Source organism: Petromyzon marinus, chromosome 58 (assembly GCF_048934315.1).
Source record: "Petromyzon marinus isolate PM22_M1 ecotype Great Lakes invasive population chromosome 58, UKy_Petmar_22M1.pri1.0, whole genome shotgun sequence".
Taxonomy (NCBI): Eukaryota; Metazoa; Chordata; class Hyperoartia; order Petromyzontiformes; family Petromyzontidae; genus Petromyzon; species Petromyzon marinus.
The window spans coordinates 9,014,904-9,035,706 of NC_133724.1; the positions used below are offsets into that span (position 1 = coordinate 9,014,904).

Sequence of the window (20,803 nt, forward strand, 5' to 3'; positions counted from 1 at the left end):
CTATTCACTACACTATACACTACAATATACACTACACTATACACTACACTATACATCACTATACACTACACTATACACTACACTATACACTACACTATACACTACAATATACACTACACTATACACTACACTATACACTAATATACACTACACTATACACTACACTATACACTACACTATATACTATACTATACACTATACTATACACTACACTATACACTACATTATACACCACTATACACTACACTATACACTACATTATATACCACACTATACACTACACTATACACTACACTATACACTTCACTATACACCACTATACACTACACTATACACTACACTATACACTACACTATATACCACTATACACTACACTATACACTACACTATACACTACACTATACACTACACCACTATACACTACACTATACACCACTGTACACTATACACTACACTATACACTAGACTATACACTACACTATACACTACACACTACACTATACACTACACTATACACTACACTATACACACTATACACTACACTATACACTACACTATACACTACACTACACTATACACTACACTATACACCACTATACACTACACTATACACTACACTATACAATACACTATACACTACACTATACACCACTATACACTACACTATACACTACACTATACACTACACTATACACCACTATACACTATACACTACACTATACACTAGACTATACACTACACAATACACTACACTATACACCACACTATACACTACACTATACACTACACTATACACTACACTATACACTACACTATACAATACACTATACACTACACTATACACTACACTATACACCACTATACACTACACTATACACCACTATACACCACTGTACACTACAATATACACCAATATACACTACACTGCACACTACACTATACACTACACTAAACACTACACTATACACCACTATACACTACACTATACACTACACTATACACTACACTATACACTACACCATACACTACTATACACTACTCTATACACTACACTACACACTACACTATAGACTACACTATACACTACACTATACACTATACACTACACTATACACCACTATACACCACTACACACTTCACTACACACTACACTATACACTACACTATACACTACACTATACACTATACACTACACTATACACCACTACACACTACACTACACACTACACTATACACTACACTATACACTACACTACACTATACACTACACTATACACCACTACACACTACACTACACACTACACTACACACTACACTATACACTACACTATACACTACACTATACACCACTATACACCACTACACACTACACTATACACTACACTATACCCTACACTATACCCTACACTATACACTACACTATACACCACTATACACTACACTATACACCACTATACACTACACTATACACTACACTATACACTACACTATACACCACTATACACTTCACTATACACTACACTATACACTACACTATACACTACACTATACACTACACCTAACACTACACTATACACTACACTACACACTACACTATACACTACACTATACACCACTATACACTACACTACACACTACACTACACACTACACTACACACTACTCTATACACTACACTACACACTATACACTACACTATACACTACACTATACACTACACACTACACTATACACTACACTACACACTACACTATACACTACACTATACACTACACTACACACTACACTATACACTACACTATACACTACACTATACACTACACTATACACTACACTATATACTACACTACACACTACACTATACACTACACTATACACTACACTATACACTACACTACACACTACACTACACACTACACTATACACTACACTACACACTACACTATACACTACACTACACACTACACTATACACTACACTACACACTACACTATACACTACACTATACACTACACTATACCCCACTATACAGCCGAGTGACACCGTCCCCCCCTTCACCAGCAGCTTGTCCCTGGGGCTGTCCCCCGGCAGTCTTCGACTCACCTGGTGTAACAAAACAAACGTACATCACAAAAACATCATCATCCGCTCGCGTTCGTTTTTTAAGTATCCGTGGCCGTTTCTATTCTGTGTGCGCCCTCAGCTCTTCAAGGGGAAGTTCTACTACTGCGAGGCGCCCGAGGCCCTGCGCGTGGCAAACCGCTCCGACTGCGAGGCGCACCAGCTCAAGTGGATGCGATACAAATACAACTTCGACAACCTGGGCCAGGTGAGGGCAGCGTACGGCCGCGGTGACGGCGGCGGTGACGGCGGTGACGGCGGTGATGGCGGTGATGGCGGTGATGGCGGCGTGCCAAGCGTTGATGGGGGGGGGGGGGAGGTCTCACCGATCCTCACCGTGAGTCTCTTTTACAAAGCAGTGAGTCACCTGGCTCACGCAAAATGGCAAAAGCAGCGAAGGTAGAAGCAAAAGTGCAGCACTGAAGTGAATAGAGATCAGAGACAGACAGATAGAGATCAGAGACAGCCAGATAGAGATCACAAACAGCCAGATAGAGATCAGAGACAGCCAGATAGAGATCAGAGACAGCCAGATAGAGATCAGAGACAGCCAGATAGAGATCACAGACAGCCAGATAGAGATCACAGACAGCCAGATAGAGATCAGAGACAGCCAGATAGAGATCACAGACAGCCAGATAGAGATCACAGACAGCCAGATAGAGATCACAGACAGCCAGATAGAGATCAGAGACAGCCAGATAGAGATCAGAGACAGACAGATAAAGATCAGAGACAGACAGATAGAGATCAGAGACAGATAGAGACAGAGGCAGCCAGATAGAGATCAGAGACAGTCAGATAGAGATCAGAGACAGACAGATAGAGATCAGTGACAGACAGATAGAGACAGAGACAGACAGATAGAGACAGAGACAGACAGATAGAGACAGAGACAGACAAATAGAGACAGAGACAGCCACATAGAGATCAGAGACAGACAGATAGAGATCAGAGACAGAGACAGATAGAGATCAGAGACAGACAGATAGAGATCAGAGACAGAGACAGATAGAGACAGAGACAGTCAGATAGAGACAGACAAATAGAGACAGAGACAGACAGATAGAGATCAGAGACAGATAGAGATCAGAGACAGACAGATAGAGACAGAGACAGACAGATAGAGACAGAGACAGATAGAGATCAGAGACAGATAGAGATCAGAGACAGCCAGATAGAGACAGAGACAGCCAGATAGAGATCAGAGACAGTCAGATAGAGATCAGAGACAGACAGATAGAGACAGAGGCAGACAGATAGAGACAGAGACAGTCAGATAGAGATCAGAGACAGACAGATAGAGATCAGAGACAGACAGATAGAGACAGAGACAGTCAGATAGAGACAGACAAATAGAGACAGAGACAGCCAGATAGAGATCAGAGACAGTCAGATAGAGATCAGAGACAGCCAGATAGAGATCAGAGACAGACAGATAGAGATCAGAGACAGACAGATAGAGATCAGAGACAGACAGATAGAGACAGAGACAGACAGATAGAGACAGAGACAGACAGATAGAGACAGAGACAGACAGATAGAGACAGAGACAGTCAGATAGAGATCAGAAACAGACAGATAGAGATCAGAGACAGTCAGATAGAGATCAGAGACAGCCAGATAGAGATCAGAGACAGACAGATAGAGATCAGAGACAGACAGATAGAGATCAGAGACAGACAGATAGAGATCAGAGACAGTCAGATGGAGATCAGAGACAGACAGATAGAGATCAGAGACAGACAGATAGAGACAGCCACAGCCAGAGAGAGACAGAGACAGACAGATAGAGATCAGAGACAGACAGATAGAGATCAGAGACAGCCAGATTGAGATCAGAGACAGCCAGATAGAGATCAGAGACAGACAGATAGAGATCAGAGACAGCCAGATAGAGATCAGAGAAAGATAGAGATCAGAGAAAGACAGATAAAGATCAGAGAAAGATAGCGATCAGAGACAGCCAGATAGAGATCAGAGACAGCCAGATAGAGATCAGAGACAGCCAGATAGAGATCAGAGACAGACAGATAGAGATCAGAGACAGCCAGATAGAGATCAGAGACAGTCAGATGGAGATCAGAGACAGACAGATAGAGATCAGAGACAGACAGATAGAGACAGCCACAGCCAGAGAGAGACAGAGACAGACAGATAGAGATCAGAGACAGTCAGATGGAGATCAGAGACAGACAGATAGAGATCAGAGACAGACAGATAGAGACAGCCACAGCCAGAGAGAGACAGAGACAGACAGATAGAGATCAGAGACAGACAGATAGAGATCAGAGACAGCCAGATTGAGATCAGAGACAGCCAGATAGAGATCAGAGACAGACAGATAGAGATCAGAGACAGCCAGATAGAGATCAGAGAAAGATAGAGATCAGAGAAAGACAGATAAAGATCAGAGAAAGATAGCGATCAGAGACAGCCAGATAGAGATCAGAGACAGCCAGATAGAGATCAGAGACAGCCAGATAGAGATCAGAGACAGACAGATAGAGATCAGAGACAGCCAGATAGAGATCAGAGAAAGATAGAGATCAGAGAAAGACAGATAAAGATCAGAGAAAGATAGAGATCAGAGACAGACAGATAGAGATCAGAGACAGCCAGATAGAGATCAGAGACAGATAGAGATCAGAGACAGCCAGATAGAGATCAGAGACAGCCAGATAGAGATCAGAGACAGACAGATAGAGATCAGAGACAGCCAGATAGAGATTAGAGACAGACAGATAGAGACAGAGACAGACAGATAGAGACAGAGACAGACAGAGACAGCCAGATAGAGACAGAGACATCCAGATAGAGATCAGAGACAGACAGATAGAGATCAGAGACAGCCAGATAGAGATCAGAGACAGACAGATAGAGACAGAGACAGACAGATAGAGATCAGAGACAGCAGGTAGAGATCAGAGACAGCCAAATACAGATCCGAGACAGACTGATAGAGTCAGAGACAGTCAGGTAGAGATCAGAGACAGACAGATAGAGATCAGAGACAGACAGATAGAGACAGAGACAGTCAGGTAGAGATCAGAGACAGACAGATAGAGACAGAGACAGCCAGATAGAGATCAGAGACAGCAGGTAGAGATCAGAGACAGCCAGATAGAGATCAGAGACAGCCAGATAGAGATCAGAGACAGCCAGAGAGAGACAGAGACAGCCAGATAGAGATCAGAGACAGCAGGTAGAGATCAGAGACAGCCAGATAGAGATCAGAGACAGATAGAGATCAGAGACAGCCAGATAGAGATCAGAGACAGCCAGATAGAGATCAGAGACAGACAGATAGAGATCAGAGACAGCCAGATAGAGATTAGAGACAGACAGATAGAGACAGAGACAGACAGATAGAGACAGAGACAGACAGAGACAGCCAGATAGAGACAGAGACATCCAGATAGAGATCAGAGACAGACAGATAGAGATCAGAGACAGCCAGATAGAGATCAGAGACAGACAGATAGAGACAGAGACAGACAGATAGAGATCAGAGACAGCAGGTAGAGATCAGAGACAGCCAAATACAGATCCGAGACAGACTGATAGAGTCAGAGACAGTCAGGTAGAGATCAGAGACAGACAGATAGAGATCAGAGACAGACAGATAGAGACAGAGACAGTCAGGTAGAGATCAGAGACAGACAGATAGAGACAGAGACAGCCAGATAGAGATCAGAGACAGCAGGTAGAGATCAGAGACAGCCAGATAGAGATCAGAGACAGCCAGATAGAGATCAGAGACAGCCAGAGAGAGACAGAGACAGCCAGATAGAGATCAGAGACAGCAGGTAGAGATCCATAACAGAGTTTTATTGGGTGAGATCGCATAAATATATAAATGTGTCGTTACAACCCGCCACCACCCAACACAGCCTTCTAGTAAGGTCTGTCACGTAAACAGAAAGTGCCAATCTTGATTTGAAGCTGTCGTGACTGCAGGAATCCATCCTCGTTGGTTCTTTGGGTAAAGTCACGTGGGCATAAAAATAAAACAAACATGCCAATTCGTCACTAGCACAGCACACCGGCGTGTTGGAGAGCCATGCCACTTACAATCTGAGTACGACGTTTAGCCAGCAATTACAACTAGCTTCATCAGGCCATAGGCAGATTTGTGGAGAAGTACACCTGTTTCGTTCCTTATATAGAGGCGTAGATGTGATTACTGAGTCAACATACATGATGCATGTGCATTATGATCTTGTCCTTCCTGTCTATTGCGTGTATTATAATAGCCGTGCCAACGGTAATTCCTATTGAAGTATGGTGCCCTTCAAAGGCATGCATTTAAATAATGTATTATTTGATGATTCACTTCCACGCAGGTAATCGTGTACACACCTTCTGCACGTGTGGTAAATGTTACGTTGGGCAAACAGGACGAATGATCAGCACGAGACTAAAAGAACATCAGAGAAATATTAAATTCTCCCAGATACAACTGTCAGCAGTAGCAGAACACGCTTGCCAACAAGGACACTCAATTGATTTTGATAATGTTGAAGTTCTGTGAAAAACTAGCTGCTACTGGCCAAGACTAATTAGAGAATATATCGAAATTGAAAGAAACAAAAATAATTTTAACCTTAGCGCTGCGTGGAAGTGAATCATCAAATGATACATTGTTTAAATGCATGTCTACAAAAGGCACCGTGCTTCACCGAGGATTACCGTTGGTACAGCTACTTTAATAAACACAATAGACAGGAAGGACAAGTTCAAAGGGCTCGGCTTAATGCACATGCATCATGTACGTTGACTCAGTAATCACATCTACGCCTCTATATAAGGAACGAAACACGTGGACTTCTCCACAAATCTGGCTGTCGCCTGATGAAGCTGGTTGTAATTACTGGTGAAACGTCGTACTCAGATTGTAAATGTTGTGGCTTGGCTCTAACACACCGGTGTGCTGTACTAGTATACTACACTATACACTACACTACTATACACTACACTATACACTAGTGCTGTACTAGTATACTACACTCTACACTACACTACTATACACTACACTACTATACACTACACTATACACTAGTGCTGTACTAGTATACTACACCATACACTACACTATACACTACACTATACACTACACTATACACTAATGCTGTACTAGTACACTAAACTATACACTACAAAATACACGAGTGCTGTACTAGTATACTACACTATACACTACACTATACACTAGTGCTGTACTATTATGCTACACTATACACTACTATACACTACACTATACACTACACTATACACTACACTATACACTACTATACACTACACGATACACTAGTGCTGTACTAGTGAAGAATTGGCCACGTTCTGTTTACGTGACAACCCTTACTAGTTGGCTGTGTCGGGTGGTGGCGGGTTTGAACGACACAACATTTATATATTTACGCAATCTAAGCCAAAAACCTCTTTGATGGATGATGTTGGTCGCGAAAGCCTCCTACGTGTTAAACCAGGTAGAGATCAGTGCAGGAACAACCACATTACAAGTAACTCAGACAAGTGACTCAGACAAGTAACACAGACAAGTAACACAGACAAGTAACTCAGACAAGTAACTCAGACAAGTAACTCAGACAAGTGACTCAGACAAGTAACACAGACAAGTGACTCAGACAAGTGACTCAGACAAGTAACTCAGACAAGTAACTCAGACAAGTAACACAGACAAGTGACTCAGACAAGTGACTCAGACAAGTAACTCAGACAAGTAACTCAGACAAGTAACACAGACAAGTGACTCAGACAAGTGACTCAGACAAGTAACTCAGACAAGTAACTCAGACAAGTGACTCAGACAAGTAACTCAGACAAGTAACTCAGATAAGTAACACAGACAAGTAACACAGACAAGTAACTCAGACAAGTAACACAGACAAGTGACACAGACAAGTGACACAGACAAGTAACACAGACAATTAACACAGACAAGTAACTCAGACAAGTAACTCAGACAAGTAACACAGACAAGTGACTCAGACAAGTGACTCAGACAAGTAACTCAGACAAGTAACTAAGACAAGTGACTCAGACAAGTAACTCAGACAAGTAACACAGACAAGTAACTCAGACAAGTGACTCAGACAAGTGACTCAGACAAGTAACTCAGACAAGTAACTCAGACAAGTAACACAGACAACTAACTCAGACAAGTGACTCAGACAAGTGACTCAGACAAGTAACACAGACAATTAACACAGACAAGTAACACAGACAAGTCACACAGACAAATAACACAGACAAGTAACTCAGACAAGTCACACAGACAAGTAACTCAGACAAGTAACACAGACAAGTAACTCAGACAAGTAACACAGACAAGTGACTCAGACAAGTAACTCAGACAAGTAACACAGACAAGTGACACAGACAAGTAACACAGACAAGTAACACAGACAAGTGACTCAGACAAGTAACTCAGACAACTAACACAGACAAGTAACACAGACAAGTAACTCAGACAAGTAACTCAGACAAGTAAGTCAGACAAGTGACTCAGACAAGTAACACAGACAAGTAACTCAGACAAGTGACACAGACAAGTAACTCAGACAAGTAACTCAGACAAGTGACTCAGACAAGTAACTCAGACAAGTAACTCAGACAAGTAACACAGACAAGTAACTCAGACAAGTAACACAGATAAGTAACACAGACAAGTGAGACAGACAAGTAACACAGACAAGTAACTCAGACAAGTAACTCAGACAAGTAACACAGACAAGTAACTCAGACAAGTGACACAGACAAGTGACACAGACAAGTAACTCAGAAAAGTAACTCAGACAAGTAACACAGACAAGTAACTCAGACAAGTAACTCAGACAAGTAACACAGACAAGTAACTCAGACAAGTGACACAGACAAGTAACACAGACAAGTAACTCAGACAAGTAACACAGACAAGTGACACAGACAAGTAACTCAGACAAGTAACACAGACAAGTGACACAGACAAGTAACTCAGACAAGTAACACAGACAAGTGACTCAGACAAGTGACTCAGACGAGTGACACAGACAAGTAACTCAGACAAGTAACTCAGACAAGTAATTCAGACAAGTAACTCAGACAACTAACTCAGACAAGTAACTCAGACAAGTAACTCAGACAAGTGACACAGACAAGTAACTCAGACAAGTAACTCAGACAAGTAACACAGACAAGTGACACAGACAAGTAACTCAGACAAGTAACTCAGACAAGTAACTCAGACAAGTAACTCAGACAAGTACCTCAGACAAGTAACACAGACAAGTAACACAGACAAGTAATTCAGGCAAGTAACTCAGACAACTAACTCAGACAAGTAACTCAGACAAGTAACTCAGACAAGTAACTCAGACAAGTAACTCAGACAAGTAACACAGACAAGTGACTCAGACAAGTAACTCAGACAAGTAACACAGACAAGTGACACAGACAAGTAACTCAGACAAGTAACACAGACAAGTAACACAGACAAGTGACACAGACAAGTAACTCAGACAAGTAACTCAGACAAGTAACTCAGACAAGTGATTCAGACAAGTAACTCAGACAAGTAACTCAGACAAGTGATTCAGACAAGTAACACAGACAAGTAACTCAGACAAGTAACTCAGACAAGTAACTCAAACAAGTGATTCAGACAAGTGACACAGACAAGTGACTCAGACAAGTGACTCAGACAAGTGACACAGACAAGTGACTCAGACAAGTGACACAGACAAGTAACTCAGACAAGTAACTCAGACAAGTAACTCAGACAAGTAACACAGACAAGTAACTCAGACAAGTAACACAGACAAGTAACACAGACAAGTGACTCAGACAAGTGATTCAGACAAGTAACTCAGACAAGTAACACAGACAAGTAACTCAGACAAGTAACTCAGACAAGTAACACAGACAAGTAACTCAGACAAGTAACACAGACAAGTCACTCAGACAACTGACACAGACAAGTGACACAGACAAGTAACTCAGACAACTAACACAGACAAGTAACTCAGACAAGTAACACAGACAAGTGACACAGACAAGTAACACAGACAAGTAACTCAGACAAGTAACTCAGACAAGTAACACAGACAATTAACACAGACAAGTAACTCAGACAAGTAACACAGACAAGTGACACAGACAAGTGACACAGACAAGTAACTCAGACAAGTAACACAGACAAGTGACACAGACAAGTAACACAGACAAGTAACTCAGACAAGTAACTCAGACAAGTGACACAGACAAGTAACACAGACAAGTAACTCAGACAAGTAACACAGACAAGTAACACAGACAAGAAACTCAGACAAGTAACTCAGACAAGTAACTCAGACAAGTAACTCAGACAAGTAACTCAGACAAGTAACTCAGACAAGTAAGACAGACAAGTGAGACAGACAAGTAACTCAGACAAGTAACTCAGACAAGTTACTCAGACAAGTAACACAGACAAGAAACTCAGACAAGTAACTCAGACAAGTAACTCAGACAAGTAACTCAGACAAGTAACTCAGACAAGTAACTCAGACAAGTGACACAGACGAGTAACACAGACAAGTAACTCAGACAAGTGACACAGACAAGTAACTCAGACAAGTGACACAGACAAGTAACTCAGACAAGTAACTCAGACAAGTGACACAGACAAGTAACACAGACAAGTAACTCAGACAAGTAACACAGACAAGTGACACAGACAAGTAACACAGACAAGTGACACAGACAAGTGACTCAGACAAGTAACACAGACAAGTAACACAGACAAGTGACTCAGACAAGTAACACAGACAAGTAACTCAGACAAGTAACTCAGACAAGTAACACAGACAAGTAACTCAGACAAGTAACACAGACAACTAACTCAGACAAGTAACTCAGACAAGTAACACAGACAAGTAACACAGACAAGTAACTCAGACAAGTAACACAGACAAGTAACACAGACAAGTGACTCAGACAAGTAACACAGACAAGTAACGGAGACAAGTAACTCAGACAAGTGACTCAGACAAGTAACTCAGACAAGTAACACAGACAAGTAACTCAGACAAGTGACACAGACAAGTGACACAGACAAGTAACACAGACAAGTAACTCAGACAAGTGACTCAGACAAGTAACTCAGACAAGTAACACAGACAAGTGACACAGACAAGTAACTCAGACAAGTGACTCAGACAAGTAACTCAGACAAGTAACTCAGACAAGTAACTCAGACAAGTAACTCAGACAAGTAACTCAGACAAGTAAGACAGACAAGTGAGACAGACAAGTAACTCAGACAAGTAACTCAGACAAGTAACTCAGACAAGTAACACAGACAAGAAACTCAGACAAGTAACTCAGACAAGTAACTCAGACAAGTAACTCAGACAAGTAACTCAGACAAGTAACACAGACAAGTAACTCAGACAAGTGACACAGACAAGTAACACAGACAAGTAACTCAGACAAGTGACACAGACAAGTAACTCAGACAAGTGACACAGACAAGTAACTCAGACAAGTAACTCAGACAAGTGACACAGACAAGTAACACAGACAAGTAACTCAGACAAGTAACACAGACAAGTGACACAGACAAGTAACACAGACAAGTGACACAGACAAGTGACTCAGACAAGTAACACAGACAAGTAACACAGACAAGTGACTCAGACAAGTAACACAGACAAGTAACTCAGACAAGTAACTCAGACAAGTAACACAGACAAGTAACTCAGACAAGTAACACAGACAACTAACTCAGACAAGTAACTCAGACAAGTAACACAGACAAGTAACACAGACAAGTAACTCAAGCAAGTAACACAGACAAGTAACACAGACAAGTGACTCAGACAAGTAACACAGACAAGTAACGGAGACAAGTAACTCAGACAAGTGACTCAGACAAGTAACTCAGACAAGTAACACAGACAAGTAACTCAGACAAGTGACACAGACAAGTGACACAGACAAGTAACACAGACAAGTAACTCAGACAAGTGACTCAGACAAGTAACTCAGACAAGTAACACAGACAAGTGACACAGACAAGTAACTCAGACAAGTGACACAGACAAGTGACTCAGACAAGTAACACAGACAAGTGACTCAGACAAGTAACACAGACAAGTGACTCAGACAAGTAACACAGACAAGTGACACAGACAAGTAACTCAGACAAGTGACACAGACAAGTAACACAGACAAGTGACTCAGACAAGTAACACAGACAAGTAACTCAGACAAGTAAGACAGACAAGTGAGACAGACAAGTAACTCAGACAAGTAACTCAGACAAGTAACTCAGACAAGTAACACAGACAAGAAACTCAGACAAGTAACTCAGACAAGTAACTCAGACAAGTAACTCAGACAAGTAACTCAGACAAGTAACACAGACAAGTAACTCAGACAAGTGACACAGACAAGTAACACAGACAAGTAACTCAGACAAGTGACACAGACAAGTAACTCAGACAAGTGACACAGACAAGTAACTCAGACAAGTAACTCAGACAAGTGACACAGACAAGTAACACAGACAAGTAACTCAGACAAGTAACACAGACAAGTGACACAGACAAGTAACACAGACAAGTGACACAGACAAGTGACTCAGACAAGTAACACAGACAAGTAACACAGACAAGTGACTCAGACAAGTAACACAGACAAGTAACTCAGACAAGTAACTCAGACAAGTAACACAGACAAGTAACTCAGACAAGTAACACAGACAACTAACTCAGACAAGTAACTCAGACAAGTAACACAGACAAGTAACACAGACAAGTAACTCAGACAAGTAACACAGACAAGTAACACAGACAAGTGACTCAGACAAGTAACACAGACAAGTAACGGAGACAAGTAACTCAGACAAGTGACTCAGACAAGTAACTCAGACAAGTAACACAGACAAGTAACTCAGACAAGTGACACAGACAAGTGACACAGACAAGTAACACAGACAAGTAACTCAGACAAGTGACTCAGACAAGTAACTCAGACAAGTAACACAGACAAGTGACACAGACAAGTAACTCAGACAAGTGACACAGACAAATAACTCAGACAAGTGACACAGACAAGTGACTCAGACAAGTAACACAGACAAGTGACTCAGACAAGTAACACAGACAAGTGACTCAGACAAGTAACACAGACAAGTGACACAGACAAGTAACACAGACAAGTAACTCAGACAAGTAACACAGACAAGTGACACAGACAAGTAACACAGACAAGTGACACAGACAAGTGACTCAGACAAGTAACACAGACAAGTAACACAGACAAGTGACTCAGACAAGTAACACAGACAAGTAACTCAGACAAGTAACTCAGACAAGTAACACAGACAAGTAACTCAGACAAGTAACACAGACAACTAACTCAGACAAGTAACTCAGACAAGTAACACAGACAAGTAACACAGACAAGTAACTCAAGCAAGTAACACAGACAAGTAACACAGACAAGTGACTCAGACAAGTAACACAGACAAGTAACGGAGACAAGTAACTCAGACAAGTGACTCAGACAAGTAACTCAGACAAGTAACACAGACAAGTAACTCAGACAAGTGACACAGACAAGTGACACAGACAAGTAACACAGACAAGTAACTCAGACAAGTGACTCAGACAAGTAACTCAGACAAGTAACACAGACAAGTGACACAGACAAGTAACTCAGACAAGTGACACAGACAAGTGACTCAGACAAGTAACACAGACAAGTGACTCAGACAAGTAACACAGACAAGTGACTCAGACAAGTAACACAGACAAGTGACACAGACAAGTAACTCAGACAAGTGACACAGACAAGTAACACAGACAAGTGACTCAGACAAGTAACACAGACAAGTAACTCAGACAAGTAAGACAGACAAGTGAGACAGACAAGTAACTCAGACAAGTAACTCAGACAAGTAACTCAGACAAGTAACACAGACAAGAAACTCAGACAAGTAACTCAGACAAGTAACTCAGACAAGTAACTCAGACAAGTAACTCAGACAAGTAACACAGACAAGTAACTCAGACAAGTGACACAGACAAGTAACACAGACAAGTAACTCAGACAAGTGACACAGACAAGTAACTCAGACAAGTGACACAGACAAGTAACTCAGACAAGTAACTCAGACAAGTGACACAGACAAGTAACACAGACAAGTAACTCAGACAAGTGACACAGACAAGTGACTCAGACAAGTAACACAGACAAGTAACACAGACAAGTGACTCAGACAAGTAACACAGACAAGTAACTCAGACAAGTAACTCAGACAAGTAACACAGACAAGTAACTCAGACAAGTAACACAGACAACTAACTCAGACAAGTAACTCAGACAAGTAACACAGACAAGTAACACAGACAAGTAACTCAGACAAGTAACACAGACAAGTAACACAGACAAGTGACTCAGACAAGTAACACAGACAAGTAACGGAGACAAGTAACTCAGACAAGTGACTCAGACAAGTAACTCAGACAAGTAACACAGACAAGTAACTCAGACAAGTGACACAGACAAGTGACACAGACAAGTAACACAGACAAGTAACTCAGACAAGTGACTCAGACAAGTAACTCAGACAAGTAACACAGACAAGTGACACAGACAAGTAACTCAGACAAGTGACACAGACAAATAACTCAGACAAGTGACACAGACAAGTGACTCAGACAAGTAACACAGACAAGTGACTCAGACAAGTAACACAGACAAGTGACTCAGACAAGTAACACAGACAAGTGACACAGACAAGTAACTCAGACAAGTGACACAGACAAGTAACACAGACAAGTGACTCAGACAAGTAACACAGACAAGTAACTCAGACAAGTAAGACAGACAAGTGAGACAGACAAGTAACTCAGACAAGTAACTCAGACAAGTAACTCAGACAAGTAACACAGACAAGTAACTCAGACAAGTAACTCAGACAAGTAACTCAGACAAGTAACTCAGACAAGTAACACAGACAAGTAACTCAGACAAGTGACACAGACAAGTAACACAGACAAGTAACTCAGACAAGTGACACAGACAAGTAACTCAGACAAGTGACACAGACAAGTAACTCAGACAAGTAACTCAGACAAGTGACACAGACAAGTAACACAGACAAGTAACTCAGACAAGTAACACAGACAAGTGACACAGACAAGTAACACAGACAAGTGACACAGACAAGTGACTCAGACAAGTAACACAGACAAGTAACACAGACAAGTGACTCAGACAAGTAACACAGACAAGTAACTCAGACAAGTAACTCAGACAAGTAACACAGACAAGTAACTCAGACAAGTAACACAGACAACTAACTCAGACAAGTAACTCAGACAAGTAACACAGAGAAGTAACACAGACAAGTAACTCAGACAAGTAACACAGACAAGTAACACAGACAAGTGACTCAGACAAGTAACACAGACAAGTAACGGAGACAAGTAACTCAGACAAGTGACTCAGACAAGTAACTCAGACAAGTAACACAGACAAGTAACTCAGACAAGTGACACAGACAAGTGACACAGACAAGTAACACAGACAAGTAACTCAGACAAGTGACTCAGACAAGTAACTCAGACAAGTAACACAGACAAGTGACACAGACAAGTAACTCAGACAAGTGACACAGACAAGTGACTCAGACAAGTAACACAGACAAGTGACTCAGACAAGTAACACAGACAAGTGACTCAGACAAGTAACACAGACAAGTGACTCAGACAAGTAACACAGACAAGTAACTCAGACAAGTAACACAGACAAGTGACTCAGACAAGTAACACAGACAAGTGACACAGACAAGTAACTCAGACAAGTAACTCAGACAAGTAACACAGACAAGTAACTCAGACAAGTGACACAGACAAGTAACACAGACAAGTAACTCAGACAAGTGACACAGACAAGTAACTCAGACAAGTGACACAGACAAGTAACTCAGACAAGTAACTCAGACAAGTGACACAGACAAGTAACACAGACAAGTAACTCAGACAAGTAACACAGACAAGTGACACAGACAAGTAACACAGACAAGTGACACAGACAAGTGACTCAAACAAGTAACACAGACAAGTAACACAGACAAGTGACTCAGACAAGTAACACAGACAAGTAACTCAGACAAGTAACTCAGACAAGTAACACAGACAAGTAACTCAGACAAGTAACACAGACAACTAACTCAGACAAGTAACTCAGACAAGTAACACAGACAAGTAACACAGACAAGTAACTCAGACAAGTAACACAGACAAGTAACACAGACAAGTGACTCAGACAAGTAACACAGACAAGTAACGGAGACAAGTAACTCAGACAAGTGACTCAGACAAGTAACTCAGACAAGTAACACAGACAAGTAACTCAGACAAGTGACACAGACAAGTGACACAGACAAGTAACACAGACAAGTAACTCAGACAAGTGACACAGACAACTAACTCAGACAAGTAACTCAGACAAGTAACACAGACAAGTAACACAGACAAGTAACTCAGACAAGTAACACAGACAAGTAACACAGACAAGTGACTCAGACAAGTAACACAGACAAGTAACGGAGACAAGTAACTCAGACAAGTGACTCAGACAAGTAACTCAGACAAGTAACACAGACAAGTAACTCAGACAAGTGACACAGACAAGTGACACAGACAAGTAACACAGACAAGTAACTCAGACAAGTGACTCAGACAAGTAACTCAGACAAGTAACACAGACAAGTGACACAGACAAGTAACTCAGACAAGTGACACAGACAAGTGACTCAGACAAGTAACACAGACAAGTGACTCAGACAAGTAACACAGACAAGTGACTCAGACAAGTAACACAGACAAGTGACTCAGACAAGTAACACAGACAAGTAACTCAGACAAGTAACACAGACAAGTGACTCAGACAAGTAACACAGACAAGTGACACAGACAAGTAACTCAGACAAGTAACTCAGACAAGTAACACAGACAAGTAACTCAGACAAGTGACACAGACAAGTAACACAGACAAGTAACTCAGACAAGTGACACAGACAAGTAACTCAGACAAGTGACACAGACAAGTAACTCAGACAAGTAACTCAGACAAGTGACACAGACAAGTAACACAGACAAGTAACTCAGACAAGTAACACAGACAAGTGACACAGACAAGTAACACAGACAAGTGACACAGACAAGTGACTCAGACAAGTAACACAGACAAGTAACACAGACAAGTGACTCAGACAAGTAACACAGACAAGTAACTCAGACAAGTAACTCAGACAAGTAACACAGACAAGTAACTCAGACAAGTAACACAGACAACTAACTCAGACAAGTAACTCAGACAAGTAACACAGACAAGTAACACAGACAAGTAACTCAGACAAGTAACACAGACAAGTAACACAGACAAGTGACTCAGACAAGTAACACAGACAAGTAACGGAGACAAGTAACTCAGACAAGTGACTCAGACAAGTAACTCAGACAAGTAACACAGACAAGTAACTCAGACAAGTGACACAGACAAGTGACACAGACAAGTAACACAGACAAGTAACTCAGACAAGTGACTCAGACAAGTAACTCAGACAAGTAACACAGACAAGTGACACAGACAAGTAACTCAGACAAGTGACACAGACAAGTGACTCAGACAAGTAACACAGACAAGTGACTCAGACAAGTAACACAGACAAGTGACTCAGACAAGTAACACAGACAAGTGACTCAGACAAGTAACACAGACAAGTAACACAGACAAGTAACTCAGACAAGTGACACAGACAAGTGACACAGACAAGTAACTCAGACAAGTGACACAGACAAGTAACACAGACAAGTAACACAGACAAGTAACACAGACAAGTAACTCAGACAAGTAACACAGACAAGTGACACAGACAAGTGACTCAGACAAGTAACTCAGACAAGCAACACAGACAAGTAACTCAGACAAGTGACTCAGACAAGTAACTCAGACAAGTAACTCAGACAAGTAACTCAGACAAGTAACACAGACAAGTAACTCAGACAATTGACTCAGACAAGTAACTCAGACAAGTAACTCAGACAAGTAACACAGACAAGTGACTCAGACAAGTAACACAGACAAGTAACACAGACAAGTAACTCAGACAAGTAACACAGACAAGTCACTCAGACAAGTAACTCAGACAAGTAACACAGACAAGTAACTCAGACAAGTGACTCAGACAAGTAACTCAGACAAGTAACACAGACAAGTGACACAGACAAGTAACTCAGACAAGTGACACAGACAAGTGACTCAGACAAGTAACACAGACAAGTGACTCAGACAAGTAACACAGACAAGTGACTCAGACAAGTAACACAGACAAGTGACTCAGACAAGTAACACAGACAAGTAACACAGACAAGTAACTCAGACAAGTGACACAGACAAGTGACACAGACAAGTAACTCAGACAAGTGACACAGACAAGTAACACAGACAAGTAACACAGACAAGTAACACAGACAAGTAACTCAGACAAGTAACACAGACAAGTGACACAGACAAGTAACTCAGACAAGTAACTCAGACAAGTGACATAGACAAGTGACACAGACAAGTAACACAGACAAGTAACACAGACAAGTAACTCAGACAAGCAACACAGACAAGTAACTCAGACAAGTAACTCAGACAAGTGACATAGACAAGTGACACAGACAAGTAACACAGACAAGTGACACAGACAAGTAACTCAGACAAGTAACTCAGACAAGTGACATAGACAAGTGACACAGACAAGTAACACAGACAAGTAACACAGACAAGTAACTCAGACAAGCAACACAGACAAGTAACTCAGACAAGTGACACAGACAAGTAACACAGACAAGTAACACAGACAAGTGACACAGACAAGTGACACAGACAAGTGACACAGACAAGTGACTCAGACAAGTAACTCAGACAAGCAACACAGACAAGTAACTCAGACAAGTGACTCAGACAAGTAACTCAGACAAGTAACTCAGACAAGTAACTCAGACAAGTAACACAGACAAGTAACTCAGACAATTGACTCAGACAAGTAACTCAGACAAGTAACTCAGACAAGTAACACAGACAAGTGACTCAGACAAGTAACACAGACAAGTAACACAGACAAGTAACTCAGACAAGTAACACAGACAAGTCACTCAGACAAGTAACTCAGACAAGTAACACAGACAAGTAACTCAGACAAGTGACTCAGACAAGTAACTCAGACAAGTAACACAGACAAGTGACACAGACAAGTAACTCAGACAAGTGACACAGACAAGTGACTCAGACAAGTAACACAGACAAGTGACTCAGACAAGTAACACAGACAAGTGACTCAGACAAGTAACACAGACAAGTGACTCAGACAAGTAACACAGACAAGTAACACAGACAAGTAACTCAGACAAGTGACACAGACAAGTGACACAGACAAGTAACTCAGACAAGTGACACAGACAAGTAACACAGACAAGTAACACAGACAAGTAACACAGACAAGTAACTCAGACAAGTAACACAGACAAGTGACACAGACAAGTAACTCAGACAAGTAACTCAGACAAGTGACATAGACAAGTGACACAGACAAGTAACACAGACAAGTAACACAGACAAGTAACTCAGACAAGCAACACAGACAAGTAACTCAGACAAGTGACACAGACAAGTAACACAGACAAGTAACACAGACAAGTGACACAGACAAGTGACACAGACAAGTGACTCAGACAAGTAACTCAGACAAGCAACACAGACAAGTAACTCAGACAAGTGACTCAGACAAGTAACTCAGACAAGTAACTCAGACAAGTAACTCAGACAAGTAACACAGACAAGTAACTCAGACAATTGACTCAGACAAGTAACTCAGACAAGTAACTCAGACAAGTAACACAGACAAGTGACTCAGACAAGTAACACAGACAAGTAACACAGACAAGTAACTCAGACAAGTAACACAGACAAGTCACTCAGACAAGTAACTCAGACAAGTAACACAGACAAGTAACTCAGACAAGTGACTCAGACAAGTAACTCAGACAAGTAACACAGACAAGTGACACAGACAAGTAACTCAGACAAGTGACACAGACAAGTGACTCAGACAAGTAACACAGACAAGTGACTCAGACAAGTAACACAGACAAGTGACTCAGACAAGTAACACAGACAAGTGACTCAGACAAGTAACACAGACAAGTAACACAGACAAGTAACTCAGACAAGTGACACAGACAAGTGACACAGACAAGTAACTCAGACAAGTGACACAGACAAGTAACACAGACAAGTAACACAGACAAGTAACATAGACAAGTAACTCAGACAAGTAACACAGACAAGTGACACAGACAAGTAACTCAGACAAGTAACTCAGACAAGTGACATAGACAAGTGACACAGACAAGTAACACAGACAAGTAACACAGACAAGTAACTCAGACAAGCAACACAGACAAGTAACTCAGACAAGTGACACAGACAAGTAACACAGACAAGTAACACAGACAAGTGACACAGACAAGTGACACAGACAAGTGACACAGACAAGTGACTCAGACAAGTAACTCAGACAAGCAACACAGACAAGTAACTCAGACAAGTGACTCAGACAAGTAACACAGACAAGTGAC

The 20,803-nt window shown here is 41.3% G+C and overlaps 1 protein-coding gene across 8 annotated transcripts in view; it reads left to right on the forward strand.

Annotated features, from left to right (window-relative positions):
* LOC116955176 (voltage-dependent T-type calcium channel subunit alpha-1G-like) overlaps positions 1–20,803 on the forward strand; it is a 269,045-nt gene that overhangs the window by 210,688 nt on the left and 37,554 nt on the right. For all 8 annotated transcript variants that reach the window (XM_076052903.1, XM_076052904.1, XM_076052906.1 and 5 more), the window contains one exon: positions 2,203–2,328. In XM_076052903.1, coding sequence (XP_075909018.1) covers positions 2,203–2,328 — 126 coding nt within the window. The remainder of the gene's footprint in view (positions 1–2,202; positions 2,329–20,803) is intronic.